Source organism: Peromyscus californicus, unplaced genomic scaffold (genome assembly GCF_007827085.1).
Source record: "Peromyscus californicus insignis strain IS unplaced genomic scaffold, ASM782708v3 Scaffold_18__1_contigs__length_77618521, whole genome shotgun sequence".
NCBI lineage: Eukaryota > Metazoa > Chordata > Mammalia > Rodentia > Cricetidae > Peromyscus > Peromyscus californicus.
In genome coordinates, this window is record NW_026294480.1 from 31,316,852 (window position 1) to 31,334,430 (window position 17,579).

The 17,579-nt window shown below is 41.4% G+C and overlaps 1 protein-coding gene across 2 annotated transcripts in view; it reads right to left on the reverse strand.

Moving 5' to 3' along the window:
• Window positions 1-17,579, reverse strand: part of Fyb1 (FYN binding protein 1) — a 140,969-nt gene that overhangs the window by 33,033 nt on the left and 90,357 nt on the right. For both annotated transcript variants that reach the window (XM_052743201.1, XM_052743202.1), the window contains exons 3-4: window positions 11,792-11,981; window positions 1,124-1,170 (exon numbers count right to left, since the gene is read on the reverse strand). In XM_052743201.1, coding sequence (XP_052599161.1) covers window positions 1,124-1,170; window positions 11,792-11,981 — 237 coding nt within the window. The remainder of the gene's footprint in view (window positions 1-1,123; window positions 1,171-11,791; window positions 11,982-17,579) is intronic.

The window sequence follows — 17,579 nt, forward strand, 5'->3', positions numbered from 1 at the left end:
CAATTCTGAAGAACATTCCAGTCCTACTCAGCAAAGTAAATACCTTGTAGCTCATAACCAGCCATTCCACGGTTATTTCTCTTAGAAAAAGCCTCTCTGAAGTCCGCATGGGATGAACATACAGAGGAGCCCTGTAGTATTTCTTATAATCCCAGTGAATAAAATGTGGGTGCATTCACAGTATACTGTGTAGTTCTGGAAGGAACTCTGGCCAGCTTGAGTGTGGCCAGCATGGCTTTGGCAGGTCTTGCCCTTCTCCCCGATTCCCTCTGACTTGCTAAAAACCGTTAGACTACATTCCTAAAGCTAGCCTCCAAAGTGTGTTTCCTTATTTGGCCACTTCCTCCTGAGGATGACTACCAAAGGCCAGCTATCAGAGCCCCCTTTGGTTCACCTAATTAACATGCCCAATTAAGATTAAACACTTCATTCTAACACATGGTTTCCCCTTTACCTTTATAAACCACCATTTGCCTATGTGCCACATCTGTCTCCTCTCTATCCAGAGGCAGTCCTTTGTCCCTCTAGGATCAATACCTTTATCACCACACTCTGGCCCATTCTAACCTAGACCTTCCCTTTTTCTCCTCTTAAAAATCACACCTGCAAGGTCATTTGCTGCTGTGTTCTGCCTGAGTCAGAAAGCAGACACTTAAACTTTTCTTCCCTCTTAATAAAGATCTCTCTATGAAAACAGGTGTTTGCCTGTCGTTTGTGCCTAATCCGGGGTCTAGGAGGAAGCCCGCTCTGTGCCGGGTTCCCCTTCAGTATTTAGTGATAACAGACTACGTGTGTACCCAGTAATGAGGATGGAAGCTGGGGAAAACCTTACTCTGAGTGTCCTCAAAAAGAAAACCCTGTAACACACTTTTAAAATAAATTACACATATACATACATACAATCACATGAGAAGAATATATGCAAACGCACATTAAGTATTTTAGGATGTTTGCTTATGGTGAGAGAAAGAAGGTAATGAATTGTGAGAATTCCAGGAAATAACTAACACAAGGAAGGGATGCTATATAGTCCAGTGATGGTAATGCCATTCATGATGCCATGGCATTTGACTAATTCAAACATGCAGCTCAGATTTTTTTAGAAATAAAAGTTACCCCTTACCATCAGAGTGCATGACACCATCTTGATTTTCTTCATTTGTAGGATTTCTGGAAACAGGAAAGAAAAAAATGTGAGAATAAAGTAGACGCTCTTGCTCACTTTAAAATGAAAATGTACATAAATATACGCATGTAACAGTGATTAATGATAAAAGAGGCCGTGAGTTGAAAGAGTGCAAGGAAGGTTGTATAGAAAGGAACCGCCTTTGTTTTTCACATGCTCAAGGTGGCTTGTAACAAGTTGTAACTCCAGTTCTAGGGGATCAGAAACCCTCTTCTGGCCTCAGTAGATAAGAGGCATACATGTAGTATGCATACATATGTGCAGGCAAAATACCCATATACATAAAGTAAAGATAGATAAATCTTAAAAAAAGAATACACTATAATCAAGAAAGAAGTTTTACCCCAAACCCAAAATAAAGCACAAAGAAAGAAAAACCAAATGCAATCAAGTCACCTTGCATCCAACTAGCAATCTTCAGGAGGCATCGGGGAGAGAATACATAAATGCACTACAGAGACACAGTCAGCAAAACCCAGACAGGGCTAACCATACTATCAGAAAACAACCTGATAACCTCAACAAATAAATTGCAAGGAATAAAGAAAAACTGAGGTGGTGGGCAAACCTCCATGATAAAGAGAATTATGAACATGAATTATCAAAGAAAGCTGTGAGCTCTTAGTCAAACTTAAAGCACACATGTGCAATGTGATTGAAATCTTTTTTTTTTTTTTTTTAAACAGAGTTTTACTATTTAGCAGCTGGAGTGGTCTTGACCTAGCAACCTCCCTGCGGCAAAATCTTCTTGGGATTAGAGGCCTATGTCATGCTGATGACTGAGTTCATATTTTATACTAACACACAAGGTCTAATTTGGGGAGAATATCGACTGAAACGTTTAGAGATGAAATAAGATGATGTTTGTTTTTGGTCTCAGATTGGCACAAGAAAGACAAGCAGTGGAGGTACAGATGAAACAGGACTATGGTTTATAACTCCTCAAGTGGGTAAGGGATATTGGGGCCGTTATATTTCTGTCTCTGTCTTCCATATATTTAAATATATTTTACCATACTTATACTTCTCTGAAAAAAAAATAAGAATAACTCAATGACAAAAGCTCTTGGGCTCTTTAAAGGAACTGATTTCATTCCAAAGCTTTTACAGTGTCATGGGAGGGGTTTCTGTAGTGAAGTAATTCCGGGAGTTCATTTAAGGCAGCGGTTCTCAATCCGTGGGCAGATATCCTGTAATGTAATGTTTACATTACAATTTGTAACAGTAGCAGAATTACAGTTGTGAAGTAGCAATGAAATAATTTTATGGTTGGGGGTCACCACAACATGAGGAACTGTATTAAAGGGTCACAGAACTAGGAAGGTTGAGAAGCACTGATTTAAGGCCTTTGAAATGCTTAAAAAGGCGATTCAGTATATTACATTTGTCTATGCAGCGTGAAACACCTAAGGAGGGTTAACTCACTTTACAGACAGCATTGTTGGCTTGACACCACTTGAAGTAGAATCATCCAACCATTAATGAATGGTTAATAGAGCTTCGTGCTGACATACTTATAATCCCCGTACTCTGGAGTTCAAGGCCAGCCCGGGCTACATAGTAAGTTGCAAAAGAAAACAAGCAAAGCAAAAAAAAAAAGATCCTTTTGAAAATAATTGTTTAAATAAAATTGCTAGGTGTATGCATGGAATAAATAACAAGTTTTACAATGGATATGTAAGCACTTTCTGTAAGTCCTTCAGCTTAGCTTTAATGGATAGCATTTTACTCGAAAACACAGAAATTCTTTGGATGTAAAATACACTGACATTCTAGCAAACAGAATGAATAGTTCTTCTCATAGTGAACTGGGCACAGGGCTGGTGTAATCGGTTCCGTTCCTCCACTGCTTTACTTCTCGAATTCCCTGTCTCCCTCCTCCCTTCCCTCCCTGTGATCCTAATCTTTGAGACAGGCTCTCATTGGGTAGCTCAAAGGGGCCTAGAACTCTCAGTCCTCCCAAGTGCTGGGATTATAGGCATAGGCCATTATGCCAGGGGGTATTTCTGCTTCTCACATCTTCTCCTTTCCTGTTGATACAGAATTCTTCCTCTGGACACTCTGTTTCTCCCCTTTCTCTATGCTTAGCCCATGCTTCCTTTTCCTGGGTTAATTCTGGTTTTTAATTTTGCTATTATTTTTTAACTGTAAATAGTGTGTGTGTGCCTGAGCACATGAGTGGGAGTCAGAAGACAACGCTCAGGGGTTGGGTCCCTCCTTCCACCTTTTTGTAGGTTCTGGGAGATTGAAATTAGGTGGCGGGCTTGTCCCAGTGAGCACATTACCGGTATTCTGGCTTCTTGTCATCCCCCTGCTGTAGGCCCTGACCCTCCCTGACAGTGCCTCTTCTGGGAGGTTGTTCCCTAGCCCCAAAGTCTGCTCCTTGCTGCTTCTGGGAGACCTGTCCACCTCTAGAGAGATTATCCTGTGCTACTTTGTAACTATGGAGTAAAAGCTTGCAGGTCTTTGGACCAGACCACAAAAGCCTTGAGGAAAGTGATCGTCACTTTGTTAATTTACTATAAAGACTGTCATTTTGAAAATACTTTTAGAATAACTCCTGCCTTGATAGGTCTGTGCTTGTTTATATTTTTAATGAACTGGTGATATAACAGTGATACTGAGTAACTTTTATCACCAAAATGAATTATTGCCGTTTGTGTAAAAGGATATAAAAAAAACAAATAAAAAACCCCACTGGACTACTTTCTAAAACACCTGAATAAATAATAAGTAACTAATAATAATAAAGCAAAGGGTAGTATCCTAGCACATTCATTCAAAGCATTTCTTACCCTAGAACATGTCATTTGCACACAGATACTCAATATTATACTGTATAAAATTTAATACTGTTTTATGTGTCTGAGTGTATGCCGTATAGCGTATTAAAATAATAACTATGAAACAGTGACCACAAGAGCAGCGACAGTGGAGAGAATGCAAGGGACAAAGACGACGATAAGGAATAGGTGCACATGTCCTGAACAAACCCAGGTCCCATTGCCGCCAACTGCTCAGGGTTCCAGGCATAGAGAAAAGCCCCACAGCCAGATGAAGAGGAGAACAATGGGACTAGTCACAAGCAACCCCACAGACCACTGAGCAGAGGGAGGAGGCCTAGGAGGAGAAGCAGCAGGAAGCTTATCTGTGGTGATAAGTCCATTCCGGCAGGCTTCCACCACAGGGCGTTGTTTCGCGCCACAGCCTAAAGAACTAAGTGACGTTCATTTAATATTATTTACTATTAGGCCTGTCATGTTAGAAAGCTGTAGCTCAGTGACAGAGTGCTTGTCGCGCGCGCGCGCGCGCGCGTGTGTGTGTGTGTGTGTGTGTGTGTGTGTGTGTGTGTGTGTGTGTGCATGTGTGGCCCTGGGTCAGTTCCCAGGTAGGTAAAAAACCAAGCAAGCAAGCAAACAAACAAAACCTACTGGGGTTCTATGTATTAACATTTAAAGATATAAAACTGTTGGGTTTTATCCTGTATTCACTCTTCATAAATTCAGCTTTTAATTTTTTATTGCTGGATCTGTTTTGGAAGGAAGAGGTACGTTAAGTGGCATATAAAACTGTTTTATATCCGCCCTTATCAGGAATGAACCCCTCACTCTGGAACATGTCTTTCTATACTAAACCTATGAGATATTTTGAAACTATGACTGGCCCAAGCCAAAAATTTCCAAATGGAGTTAGGTAAGGCTGCCTAGCAGTGGCTCACGGATGTGCCAAGTTTCAAGTTCTGGAAAATTCGAATCATTTGTAGTTAATTACAAGACTGCACCGGTACATTCTTATTCAAAACAATCCCTTCTACTAGCCAAAGTGACTTCAGGGGAAGAACACTTTGCCCTTTGCTTTTCTAACCTTAGTCATTTCCCACTCTTTATTATTTCTCATTACCTCACTTTTCCTGTCTTATTACTATTAATAACCATGAGATTTGTTTTGTATATAAAAACGCAACCACTGGTTCTGTTTCCATCCGAAGGGCCAGTTACGCTGACACAATTCTAATTCATTTTAAAACAGTACTAAGAAGTGGGCTACAGGGAAAGACACTGATTTGAACGCTAATAATGAAAAGCTCAGTCTTTGGATCCATTTCGCTTTTTAAGTCTGAGTCAACATAGGAGAAAATGGAACGAGCTGTATGTATTCTGACCACTAGGTGGGGAAACAATACAATTCAAAATGCATGTAACTTTGTCTTCAACTATGTGATGTTTGAAGTTATTCATGATTTCTGGTTCCTATTTACCTCCAGACCTCTCACGCTTACAAGGTAAACTGGCCTGGACGACATGATTACAAGTCACTCCTGGGAATACCTTCAGAAGCAGGCGGGACAGGCTCCACGTGGTCCAAGTCCGTATCTCCCCAGATTTCTCCCTTGACCCCAGCTGGAGATTCTACGGTGCACCCAGCGAGGGCTCTAACCTTGACAGTCCTCTAGCCCATCCCTCACTAGATGGAAGTTGAGGTAGACTCTGTCCCAGGATTTCTTCCCTGCCTAGACTATTTCTTCTTCTTTACTGGCTGTTCCTCATCACCATATAAAAACATGCTGTTGTTTCCATATAAGCTCGATATTATCCTTGCTACATAGCGTACTTGAGGCCAGCCGAGGTTACAGGTACGTGAGATCCTGCCTCCAAATACGGAAACAGAAACAAAAACCCTCCCCCGGCCAGTTATTGCCCTATGTCGTCAACAGTGTCTGTATTGGCTCTTTCCAGTTTCTACGTGTATGCATGTGTGTGCGTGCATGGGCCAGAGGTTGAAGGCAGGTGTGTTCCTCTATCAATTTCCACTTTATCATTTGAGACAGGGTCTTGCTCACTGAATCCAGAGCCTGTCATTTAGCTACACTGGCTGGTCCGTGAGCTTCAGGAGTCTACCTGTCTCTGCCACGTCAGTAACACTTCCACCCCCTCAGCGTTGGGGTTACAGGCACATGCAGCTACACACAACTTTTCACATGTGTGACGGGGAGCAAAGCAGAGGTCCTCATCTTGTGTGGCAGGCACTTCCCCACCTGAGCCACCTGTCCTGGTTAGCTTAAATTACCCACTTGACCCAGCGCAGAGTCATCTGACATGAAAGCCTGGATTGAGCAATTGCTTAGATCAGAGTGGCCTTTTGGGGTGTCTCTAGACAATTATTTTGAGTTTTAACTGATGTAGGAGGGCCCAGGCCACTGTGTTTGACACTGTCCCTAGGCAGATGGTCCTGTATATAATCAAGCTAGCTAAGCATGAGTGAGTGAGCCAGCAAGCAATGTTTCTCCATGGTTCCTGCCTTCAGGTTCCTGTCTTGAGTTCCTGCCCTTCCTTCCTTCCATGATAGAGAGAGACCTGGAAGGATAAGATGAAGTAAACCCTTTCTTCTTCCAAGTTGCTGTTGGTTAGTGTTCTAGCACAGCCACAGAATGGAGGTAGAACAGAGACACTGCAGCCTCACCTTCCACCCCCTTGAAAGCCGCGTCAGGGACACATGCTTTTTCCTAACTCGTTCATGCCTGCCAACCTCCATAGGTCTCTCATTTGCCTTCAGTGCATCCGAGGCACTTTCTCACTGCCCCTTTTTCTGGTCCCTCAGTACACCTACTTTATTCCTTCTTCCTCTTTATTCTCCTCTGTCCCCGTTTCCCCCAGGCAGGCCCAGACCCAGAGTTTTGTCTTTTCTGTTTGTACTCTTTCCCTCTCTCTCCTTGGTCAACTTACCAGCCTTATCACTTTAAGTACGGGATATATAGTCCGATGGCTCTCCCGTCTGTATCTTTATAATCAGAACTCTCTCCTCAGCTCTCCACTTGAACTTCAAATAGTACTTCAACCTTCCAGAGCTATGACTGATTAAAACAACAAACCTTTTAGATTTATTCATTTTACTTTTATGTATATGGATGCTTTACCTGTATGTGTGTATACATACAATGTGCATGACTGTTGGAGTCCATGGAAATGGATGTTTGTAAGCAACCACGTGGTTGCTGGGAATTGAACCCACTTCCTCTTCAAGAGCAACAAGTGTTCTGAACTGCAGAGCGATCTCCCCAGTTCCTAGTCATAACTTACTTCCTCTCCCCCCAAATGGCTCACCTGCAGCCTCCCTATGTCATTTGAAGGAATCACTGTCTTTCCGGTTGCTAAGAGCCACCAAAGCTGTTGGAGCCATGAATAATCTTTATTTTGAGTTTTATAACTAATTCCAAATTCTGCTGTCACTCCCTTCAAAATTTATCCACGGTGCAGACATGTCTTGGCCCCTCCACCGAGGGCAGCCCATCTTGGGTAGGATGCCTCAATAGCTGGCACGCATTTCTGCAACGCTTAACTAGTTCTCCTGCCGCCCTTGACATTTGTCCATCTACTTCAAGTGACTTTAAAGAAACACAAGTCAAATAACCTGGTGGTGCTGTGTCCCCACCTGCATGGCTTCTCATCTCAGGGTGACAGCTACAGACAGTCACAACACATGGAACCCTACATGAAAGGCTCTTTTCCTATGGCCCCTTCCCTTGTTGCCCCTAGTGTAGTTCTGCTAACATCCTTAGCCTTTGGACTCTTTAGGCCTCTATTCATTATCCCTCCCCCATAGCTTTATGCCCAATGCCCATGTTTCCCTGCGTCTTCGCTACCTCCCATCTCTGTTTAAAGTTGTGACAGTCTGTAATACCCTTCCCAGTCTTCCTAACTCTGTTCAGCACTCCTTCTCAATATTTGACATTTGCTGGCCATTCCAGGGACTTGGACCTGTTCGACTGTTCCTCTTTCTCCGGCCCTCGCCTTGAATAAAGGCAGGGAGGGATCTCTGTTTTGTGCACGATATTCCCTGGAGATCAGTTGAAGGGACACAGAGGACTGACTCAAAGATTCATCGAGGGAGTATTTGGAAAGCCAGGGAGCTCTTGAGCGTCAGTTGCAGACCTGCAGAGCAGCACTTGGGAAGCATCCATGGAGACATTCTCAAGCATGGGGCAGGAAGTGCAGAAGCATCTCCATCTTCTACTTTTCTACCCCGAACCCAACCCTACGTTTCCTATCAACTCCCGAGCCTGAATGTGAAGGTCCATTTTGCTTTCATTTCCTCTATGTATTTATCTAACTTCCCCTTCCATGGGGGAAATTTTCTAGTCTAGATATTTCCTCATAGTGGAATTTACTGATGGGAACGTTAAAACTGTTGACCCTTCCTCTTTTGAAGAGACAGATTAGCTCTAGATATCCTTAACTTTCCCCCTTTCCTGCGTATGATAATTAGCTTCCTAATACTCCAAGCATAGCTTTTCCATGTAATGTAAAACACCTAAGCCCCTGCTATTCTTTCCATTTTTCTTCTGGGTGAATTTTTTTTTCAATGAAGTTGACAGATCATAGATGAGTCACTAAGAGGAGTCCCCAATATGATGGTAATTGAGATGAAGCAAAATTTATTACTATCAGTGAACTTTGTATATAACGGATGGAAACAGTATTGCCTCTAAGAACCCGAGTCCTTTGCCTTCTTTGTGGTTTCTGGCAAAGTTGGCATATTGCCCAGCATCCCATGCTCTAGCGTGACTTTTAAAACCCTTTCTTCTTTCTACAGCCTGTTTAGGAGACTTATTCTGATGGATTCTAGGGATGAGGCTTTTCAGAGAGTTAACACAGCAGGCTCAAATTTGCTATGTTTTTAGAATAAGATGCTCGCAAGGCTGGTCTGTGACTTATATACAAGAATACATTTTCCCTACAACTATACCTCGCAGTGAAAGTGGTCTAGCCGATAAAAGCAGTTTGTTGTGTGAGACCTTACCAACCACGTGACTGATGTGAATGCTTGCTTTCTGTCTGGGCGTCTGGTCTTCTGGCAGTGGTCAGGTCCAAGGAACCTATGAGACCGCTCCCCTGCTTCCCGTGGAAACCTTATAGCTTCTACCGCCTCTGATCAGCGTCTGCTGAATGCTGCCTGAGACACCCACTGCATTTTCATAGCTATCCTCGCTATGCCCTTCTCTGGTTTGTGGAATTGTCTGGAAGCCTATACTTAGCGCCACCTGCTGGCTGTCTCTTCCCCCTCTTTACCTTGAAACTGGTCTCTCATGTTTCTGTACACTGAGCTCCGTGAGTCCTTTTAGTGAGTCATTAGACGTATGGGTGGTGGTCTGGAGGACTCCTGAAGCAGTAGTAGATACCGTATCAAATACCCTTTCTTTCCTTACTGTCCTTAACGAGATGATGACTGGCTTCCAAGCCTTTTCAGTTTTCAGAAGTCATGTTTGAGTCATTTGTGAAGATTCCATACTACAACTATGCCATACTCAAGAGGCTTCGCTGAAGCTGGTGTCTGGGACAGAGCTATATAACAAACTTTAGAAGTATCAGGATTGGGGGCCCACTGTGGTGACACATGCCTGCAATCTCAACACTTGAGAGGCAGAGGCAGCAGGACCTTTCTAAGATCAAAGCCCACCCTGGGCTACGTAGTGAGTTCCTGAGCCAGCTAGGAATGTACAGTGAGGGTTTGTCTCAGGCAAAACAAAACAAACGAAGTAAAAATAAATACATGAAAAAGAAATTCTGAAATCTTAATTCAAAGGGTTAAATTTGCCAGAGGGTAAGAAAAATTAGGAATAAGAAATACGATTTTATACACGTGAAAAGAAATATTTTGTATGGAAAGTAAGTGTTTAAGAGAGCATATAGTAGTTATTTTAATAAGGTTAATATTTCTTTAGCCTTAATATAATAGTAGGCAGCTGTCTTACACTTTGATTTGATAGCAGAGTCTTCAAACAAACATCTACAGACTCAAATTCCTGGAAGGGTATAATGTTAATATGCATACACAGAGCAGCACGTGTAGAAGATAAGACTCACCAAGCTGCTCATACATCCTTAGTTACTAATTTTAAACACCTATGGAAGTATTTTGAAGTGAAAAATAGTCAGGGATACTCATAATCAATGGGTTTTCAATTTATTGAATCCTGAAGCACTTAAGGAAGATCTCAATATGATTTTGTCATTAACAAGTTCTACTATGTGGATTATGGACAAAAGACCAACTGTATGGTGTGTGTGGGGAGACTAAGGTGAAGTCAAATTACGCTATTATAGTGGACTATCACGGTACTGATTAGTTCTGTGTCAGCTTGATGAAGCCAGAGTCATTAAAGAGGAGGGAGCCTCAATTGAGAAAATGCTTCTGCAAGATCCAGATGCAAGGTATTTTCTTAATTAGTGATCAATGAGGGAGGCGCTAGCCTATGGTGGGTGGTACCATCCCTGGGCTGGTAGTCCTGGGTACTACAAGAGAGCAAACTGAGCAAGTCATGAGGAGCAAGCCAGTAAACAGAACCCCTCCATGGCCTCTGCATCAGCTCCTGCCTCCAGGTTCCTGACTTGCATAAGTTCTCGCTGCTTTTGATGATGAACTGTTATGTGCAACCCTGAGTGAAAAAGACCCTTTCTTCCCCAAGTTGCTTTTGGTCATGGTGTTTCATCACAACCATAGTAACCCTAAGACAAGTTGGTACCAGGATAGTGGAGTATGGCTATGACAGAGGTGAACATGTTGTTTTGGGGAGGATTGCGGAAGGACCCTGGAACTTTGGGCTAGAAAAATCATTGCATGGTGAAAGCTCAGAGCTGTTGTTCTGTAGGAGCTTGGAGGAAAGTATGCTGAGAGCAGTGCAGATGATGGAGGCTTGGGTTGTGACGTTTCAGAGGGAAGCAAAGACTCCATTGGGATTTTTTGTGTAAAGAATCTGCAGTTCTGGTCAGCTGGAGCTGAAGAATCAGCTGTGATTAATAAGATACCAGAACTACTCAAGTGAAACCTTTGCTTTGCTGGGATATTCAACACTGGTCAGCTGGAGCTGAAGAAATTAGCAGCCATTAAGAAGAAACCAGCACAACTGAGGTGAAATATTCTGGTAACTGTTTCCTGAGGGTCAGCACACAGAAGCTGTGTTCCAGAGTTCCACAAGGTTGTGCCTTGCGCTGGCAGCTGAACTTGGTAGTGTTAAGAGTCACCCAGGTGGTGCTGGTTTGGAAGGTGTGAAGGTTGTGGAGAGTAGCCGAGGCTTGGCACTGTGTGGCGGGGCTGGAGTCACTAAAGAGAGTCTAGGAGAGGCTACTGTTTGGCCAGTTGCAGCAAAGAACCCCAGAGTTTTGGAGATGCCAAGGTCAGGGGATGACCACCAAGAATAGCAGCGGCAATGGAGCCAGCTGGAGCCTAGAAGACAAATGTGTGTGTTGCAGAGGGCAGAGCTGGAGAAGTGACCCAGGCCCTTCGGCCCAGAAGATTGAGTGAATCACAGACAACTAGACATTGAGTTATTTACTCTGTTGGAATTTGGTTTTGCTTGGTTCAGATTGTGACTGTACCCCTGGTTCTTCTCTCTTGAAGTAAGCAAGTATGTAACTTAATTTTGATTTTTACAGATGCCCACAGTTGAAAGACTTTGAACTTTTAAAAGAGCCTGCCCTTCTCCCTGCCAACTGCCCACTAAAGTACCACAGAAGTTTTCTATAGATCTTTTAGCACCCAGTCACGAATAATTTGGAAATCCCTGGGCAAGACATTGGTGACAAAATTGTAAGATGATCTTTTACTTACTTCAGGTCAAGGGGAGGCTTAATGTTTCTGGGGGGTAGGCTTGGGACTGGCTGCTGTGTTGGGTGGGATGCTGGCAGTGGTGGCTGGATGGCTGGATGGGATGTTGGAGGTGGTGGCTGGCTGCTTGGATGGGACGCTGGAGGTGGTGGCAGGGAAGTGGTTGAGTAAGGTGTCTGGCTCTTGCTGGTACCTAAGAAGCAAAAGGTGGTAAGTTAAGACAAATCATCAAAATATAAGAAATTACCATTCCAAACACTCAGGAGCAATCTTGGATAGAACATTAGAAATACACCCTTTGTTGAGTGAATGCTTTAAAGTGTCTAATATTTCATGTGTATTACCTTTTCTGAGCTTTTTAGGAACCTTAGTTTTAACACCCTTGACTTTGTGAACAATTCCACATCAACTGTATACCACATTCTTCATGAGTTTACAAAAATACTTTATTTTTTCCATTGGGTTTGTGTTTTAGACCAAAGAGATCTAGTATTCGTATCTATTCTCACTAGCAACACACTTGTTTTTGAGAAGCTCTTTGAACTTTTAACAAATTATATTTTGTTTAGGCTATGTTTTTAAATGTGGAAGCCCATTAAGTCATCCCATAAGTAAATCCTATACATTGTTAAAGTTATAATGTAGATATTAAGGACATTAAAGAATGAATTGCCCATATTCCCACCACCTAGCAATGGCTACTAAATTGCATGTAGTTTTGAGCATTTTGATGCAAATGCATGACATCTGTCAGTCAAAGTATATTGTCTCTGTTCAAGTCTTCTAATATGATGTTGTTGCTTTTTATTTTATTTTGATTTTTGAAACAGGATCTTGTTGTATAGACTAGGCTGGCCTGGGACTCACAGAGAGTCACTTGTCCATGAATCCTAGCTAGGATTAAAGGAATGTGCCAACACACCCAGCTCTGTTGCTTTTAAATTCTGCAATATCACACTCATCCTGGAATTTCTCTTTGCCAGCAATATGATTCTGATATAATAAGAGAATCTTTTGTGGCAAAGAATGTGGAACTGAAGTGCACGGGGTTAAATCCTAGCTTGGATCAATTACTTCCTGTTTACATTTATAAAATGAAGTTAACAATGATGCCACCTTATAGGGTTCTGTGGGATGTTATGGCCCAACATATATAAAACACTAAGGGTAATGTCTGGCAGGTAAGTTCAATGTTTTATTTTTCATTTAATAAATCTTCGTAGAATGCCTACAATATGCCAAGTTCTGTCCCAGGTATTAGGAACACAGCAGAGATAGATCAGACAACAATTTCTGAGGAAATATATAATAGTTAAATACATTTAATTCACATAAACTGTCATATAAATTGTGATATGCACAGTGAAACGTGGAAATCCTGTGTAACTGAGTGTGACTGGCATTCTCTCTAATTCTGCATTAATAACCTGACCATGGTAGACTGGAATTGTACCATATAAGCACATGTTTTTTTTTTTTTTTTCATAGAAATTGAAAGCACCAGGCTTCACTCATTATTTTCTTGACTCTTAATTTTGAGAAAGTGATAGAGAAAATGCTGACAATGCAGTTTAGACTTAAGTATGCCTCTTCTCTAGTTATCATATTAGGAATAGCATAACCTCAAGGAAATTTTTCTAGTACTTAGCCAAATACTTACAGTTATTTTCTAATCCACCAAAACACCCACTCACCTATTCACAAATGAATGAAGTTCTCACAGGTAACTTTATTACCTTATGTTTGCTTACTGATTAACTGAAAAGATCAATCACCAATTAGGTGGGTATTGTTCTCACTCATTGATTACAACAACAGATTGGCCACCAGATACAACTGGCAATAGGGGATTCCAAGCAAACGTTATTGATTTTGTTATTTGTACGTCATGTGCTCTTCTTCCTTTCTACTGGTAACATTTACTACATGAACACCAGCACACAGGCACCAGCTCCCTTGCTGCCTCTGACTGTTATTAGTTTTTCATGAGAATTTGTGGTTAAACATTTGCCGGCATGTCTCAGCTATCGCCTAAAAAGTTCTGCTGGCCAATGGGGGAATTATGCAGTTGCCTCTGTCCCTTCCCTGCTTGATTTGACTCTTTTCCTGTTGCCTGAATCTCCATTTACCCTCTGGCTTGATAGTTTATGCTTTAAGTTGTTTGTGGTGCCTAGTTTTCAACAATATGGACTTTGAGTCTCTTATCTTCCTTGCTTTGGGGTGACTTTTTTGAGAGGGAAAGAGAATGCCATCTTGGCAAATGTGTTCATTTTACATCAGTTTAAACATTGGTGCAATTTCCCCTATTTATAGCTATGTTCCTTTAAAATCCTTTAATCTATTCACTTCTTTGTCTATGTTTTACTTAACATTTGCTTGTTCTTACCCACTTCTATGATGTCTTTATTAGGAATATTAATCTTGGGGCTCGGTGGTTTGCAGTATGTACTGTTCTTGCAGATGACTTGAGTCTAGTTCCCAACACCTACCTCAGGGCAACTCAAAACTACCTGTATCTCCAGTTCCAGGGGATCTAACAGCCTCTTCTAGACTCCACTGGAGCCTGACTTTACACTTGCATTCACATACATATGCACACACACACACACACACACACACACACACACACACACACACACACAAACACAATCAAAAGTAAAATTAAATAATTTAAAAGAGTGAGAGTAATCTTTTTGCTTCTCACATGGACAAACTGAATATAATTTTGCTAATTTAGCTCTTGCTTTTGTCTGCTCATATTTTTAAAAAATATCTAAAATTTACCTTGACAATAAAAGATGTCTGAACAACCTTTGACAAAAACACAACATTCTATCAGTTTGAAAGTATCTAAGGGACTGACTCAAACTGATCAACACTTTATCTTAACGAATAATCTTATAGGACCTTGTGGTCCATGTAGTCTTGTGTTGACTGACATGATATTATATGACTCACAACTGTGCTTATTAATTTGAAATGCCTCTTTCACTAGAACATAAATATTAGATTATTAGGCAGATGAAAAGATGTTTTGCTATTTTAATAAGTAAGTGATTTGTAGCCAAAGAGAATAAACTTCTGTGAATGAATATTAATAGACCGTTGACTACATATGAAAATGTTTATTAACCATCTGTGACTTATATTTCACAGAAAAGATTTTGGCAAGCAGGAACCATTTCCACATGTGAGTGAACTAAGGACTGGAAGTGATAAGTTACAGACAAAGACTAGGCAATGTCAAATCTTTTGAATTGGAAGCACTGAGGGAGGGTGTACTTAGAAACCTCTAGGCCTGTCTACCTGTACCCAGGCTAGTGGGCCTTTCTGAAGAAGCATCTATTGTAGACACTTCCTGTTCTGCTTGTCTCTTATCCACTTGCTGTCCATTGGTTGTAATAGCCAATGAGTCATTTTGGAAGGGTGTGCTTGCTTTTCCGTTGAACTTGGAACAGAAGCAGGTGAGTTTCAGCTGCTGGCAACCTTGTGAGCCAGTGGGACAGGGCTTGCCTGAGAGTGCATCAAGGCCAGAGGAGGGCAGGACTTAGAGACAACGAGGAGGAACAGACTGGGTTTGAAATAAAGATGGCCATTGGGACATGGTTAAAAATGAACTGTAAGACTTAATGAGGAGAAGGCACTAAGATAACTGTTAACTGTTCCTACTCCCCATCATATTAACATCCCCCTGTGCACTAGGAAGTAGCGGTGAAATGTTTTGCTTGCAAAGTCTATGGTCACTTTCAAATACTGCAAAAACTCATTTGCATGTATGAAAAACGATTCTAAAACAAAGCCTCTTTGTTTCCCTGGGGGCAAAGAAACAAGTAGACTAACCTCAATATATATGGCTGACTCTGATATCTCAATCTTATAGTCTTTATGAAACATAACTAATATTTGAGATTCTCAAAAAATGTTTCCTTGTGTCTGGAAGAGTATAGACGTTGAGTTATAGTAAAATAAAGAGAGACAGATATAAAAAAAATACATTGGCAGGAAATGTCAGAGTAAGAATTCATTCCTCAATTTTAACCAGGAACCCTGTTAGGCATTGTACATAGATAGTTTGATTTATGTCTTATAACAGCCTTGGGGTATACGCTATCATTTAGTTTCCATTTAGTGTTGAAAACTGTCCAAGTTCTAAGTTGGTAAGCAATGAAGTGGAGATGAACCACGGTCACTTTCTTGTTGTGTCTCTGCCTTTTCTGCTGTGTTCTCCTGCTTTTCTTTTCTTTTTTTCCCTTTCTGACTTTTTCTTTATTTTTCTGTATTTTAATTTTTTTCTCTACATCTTTTCTGGTGTTTTCCTTCTTTCATTCTTGATATTTTCCTTCTACCTCACTTAATTTTTTCCCTTACACCTTATATACCTCAGCAAAATCTTTCAAGCAATATAAAAATTACAATGTGGTTAAATTCTATTCAAGTAAATGATTACAATGAATACAAGTAAAGAACAGAATGTTTTCCATATCTGTAACATTATTGAACGTTTTGCATATTACAGGTGAGAAAGAAGTTGTCCCAAGAGCCCACACACATTCATGTCCAAGGAACTTGTTAGAGATTAACAGAGTGTGAGCAAGCAAGGTGTTTTTCTCAGCCAGTTCTTTTGCTGACAGGCTGCATTGTGTGGCTACCAAGAAAGGACCAATCATTTTATTACTTATCTCAAAAGGTGATCTTATAAGAATCTTAGAAGAATCACAAACCTAAACTTTTACATATGAAAAAGAGCCAGTCACCTCTATTTTAAATCCTCAGGGTGCATACCCACTCATCAACGGTTTTTTATGTCAGGAAGCTGAGGGTAGACATCGACACATGGAATTAATCACCATCTTTGATCACCAACCAATCCTAGCAAGAAAAGCACGGCAGCCAACAATACTTGGGCTGATTTGTTTCTGATCCCTAACCTTAATGAATCTATCACTTAGCTATGTGTCTTTGTGAACTTGAGCGTGTTTTCTAAGGTTTTTTCACCTCAAAGCTATTTGACAAAAAAAGTCAGACTACCACCATCCCCCACCAGACCCAGAATGTTCTCCTGCTTTTCATAGGAATAAAAGTGAATGGGGGCACTGGTATCCTGGAGAGTCAACAAATGTGTTAGCAAGGTCCCTCATGCCCCACCCCAACTCCCATTTGTCCAGCTCAGATGAAGGAGCACATGGGAGGGGACTGGACTCAAGGCTTCCAGAGGAGACGAGGAGATGATGGACATCTTGATAAATCAGATAGGAGCTCTAGCAAGTGATAACAAAAACAGAAGAGAAATAAACGTGTCTGTTAGGAAAAAGATTAAGAGTAATGCAGAACGTTCTGGAACGTGGAAATAGCTTTCAAGAATCTAAGAAGTTGCCACTCTCATCCAACTTTTTTTTTTTTTATCCTTTCAAAAGTTCAGAAAAGATCTTGCACATGTCCTCTGCCTCTGCTATGGCACAGCTGGCCGGGAGGGATACCGGGGCCATTTTGTCAAAAGGAAATGAATGGGAAAAGCCTTCCATGAGTCTGAGGTAGTTCAGTGTTCTCTGGCCCTGCCCTTCAGGGTGATCTCAGATGATAGTAATGCAGGGTATCTTATGTGATGAGATTAAAATGTATAAATAGAAAAAGAGAATCTTTCTTCCCAGATTAATTATCCTTACTCCTGGTTCTAATGGTAGAAAATTTTAGAAGTGACTAAGAATTGAAAGTTTAGTCGGGCGGTGGTGGCGCACACCTTTAATCCCAGCACTCGGGAGGCAGAGGCAGGTGGATCTCTGTGAGTTCGAGG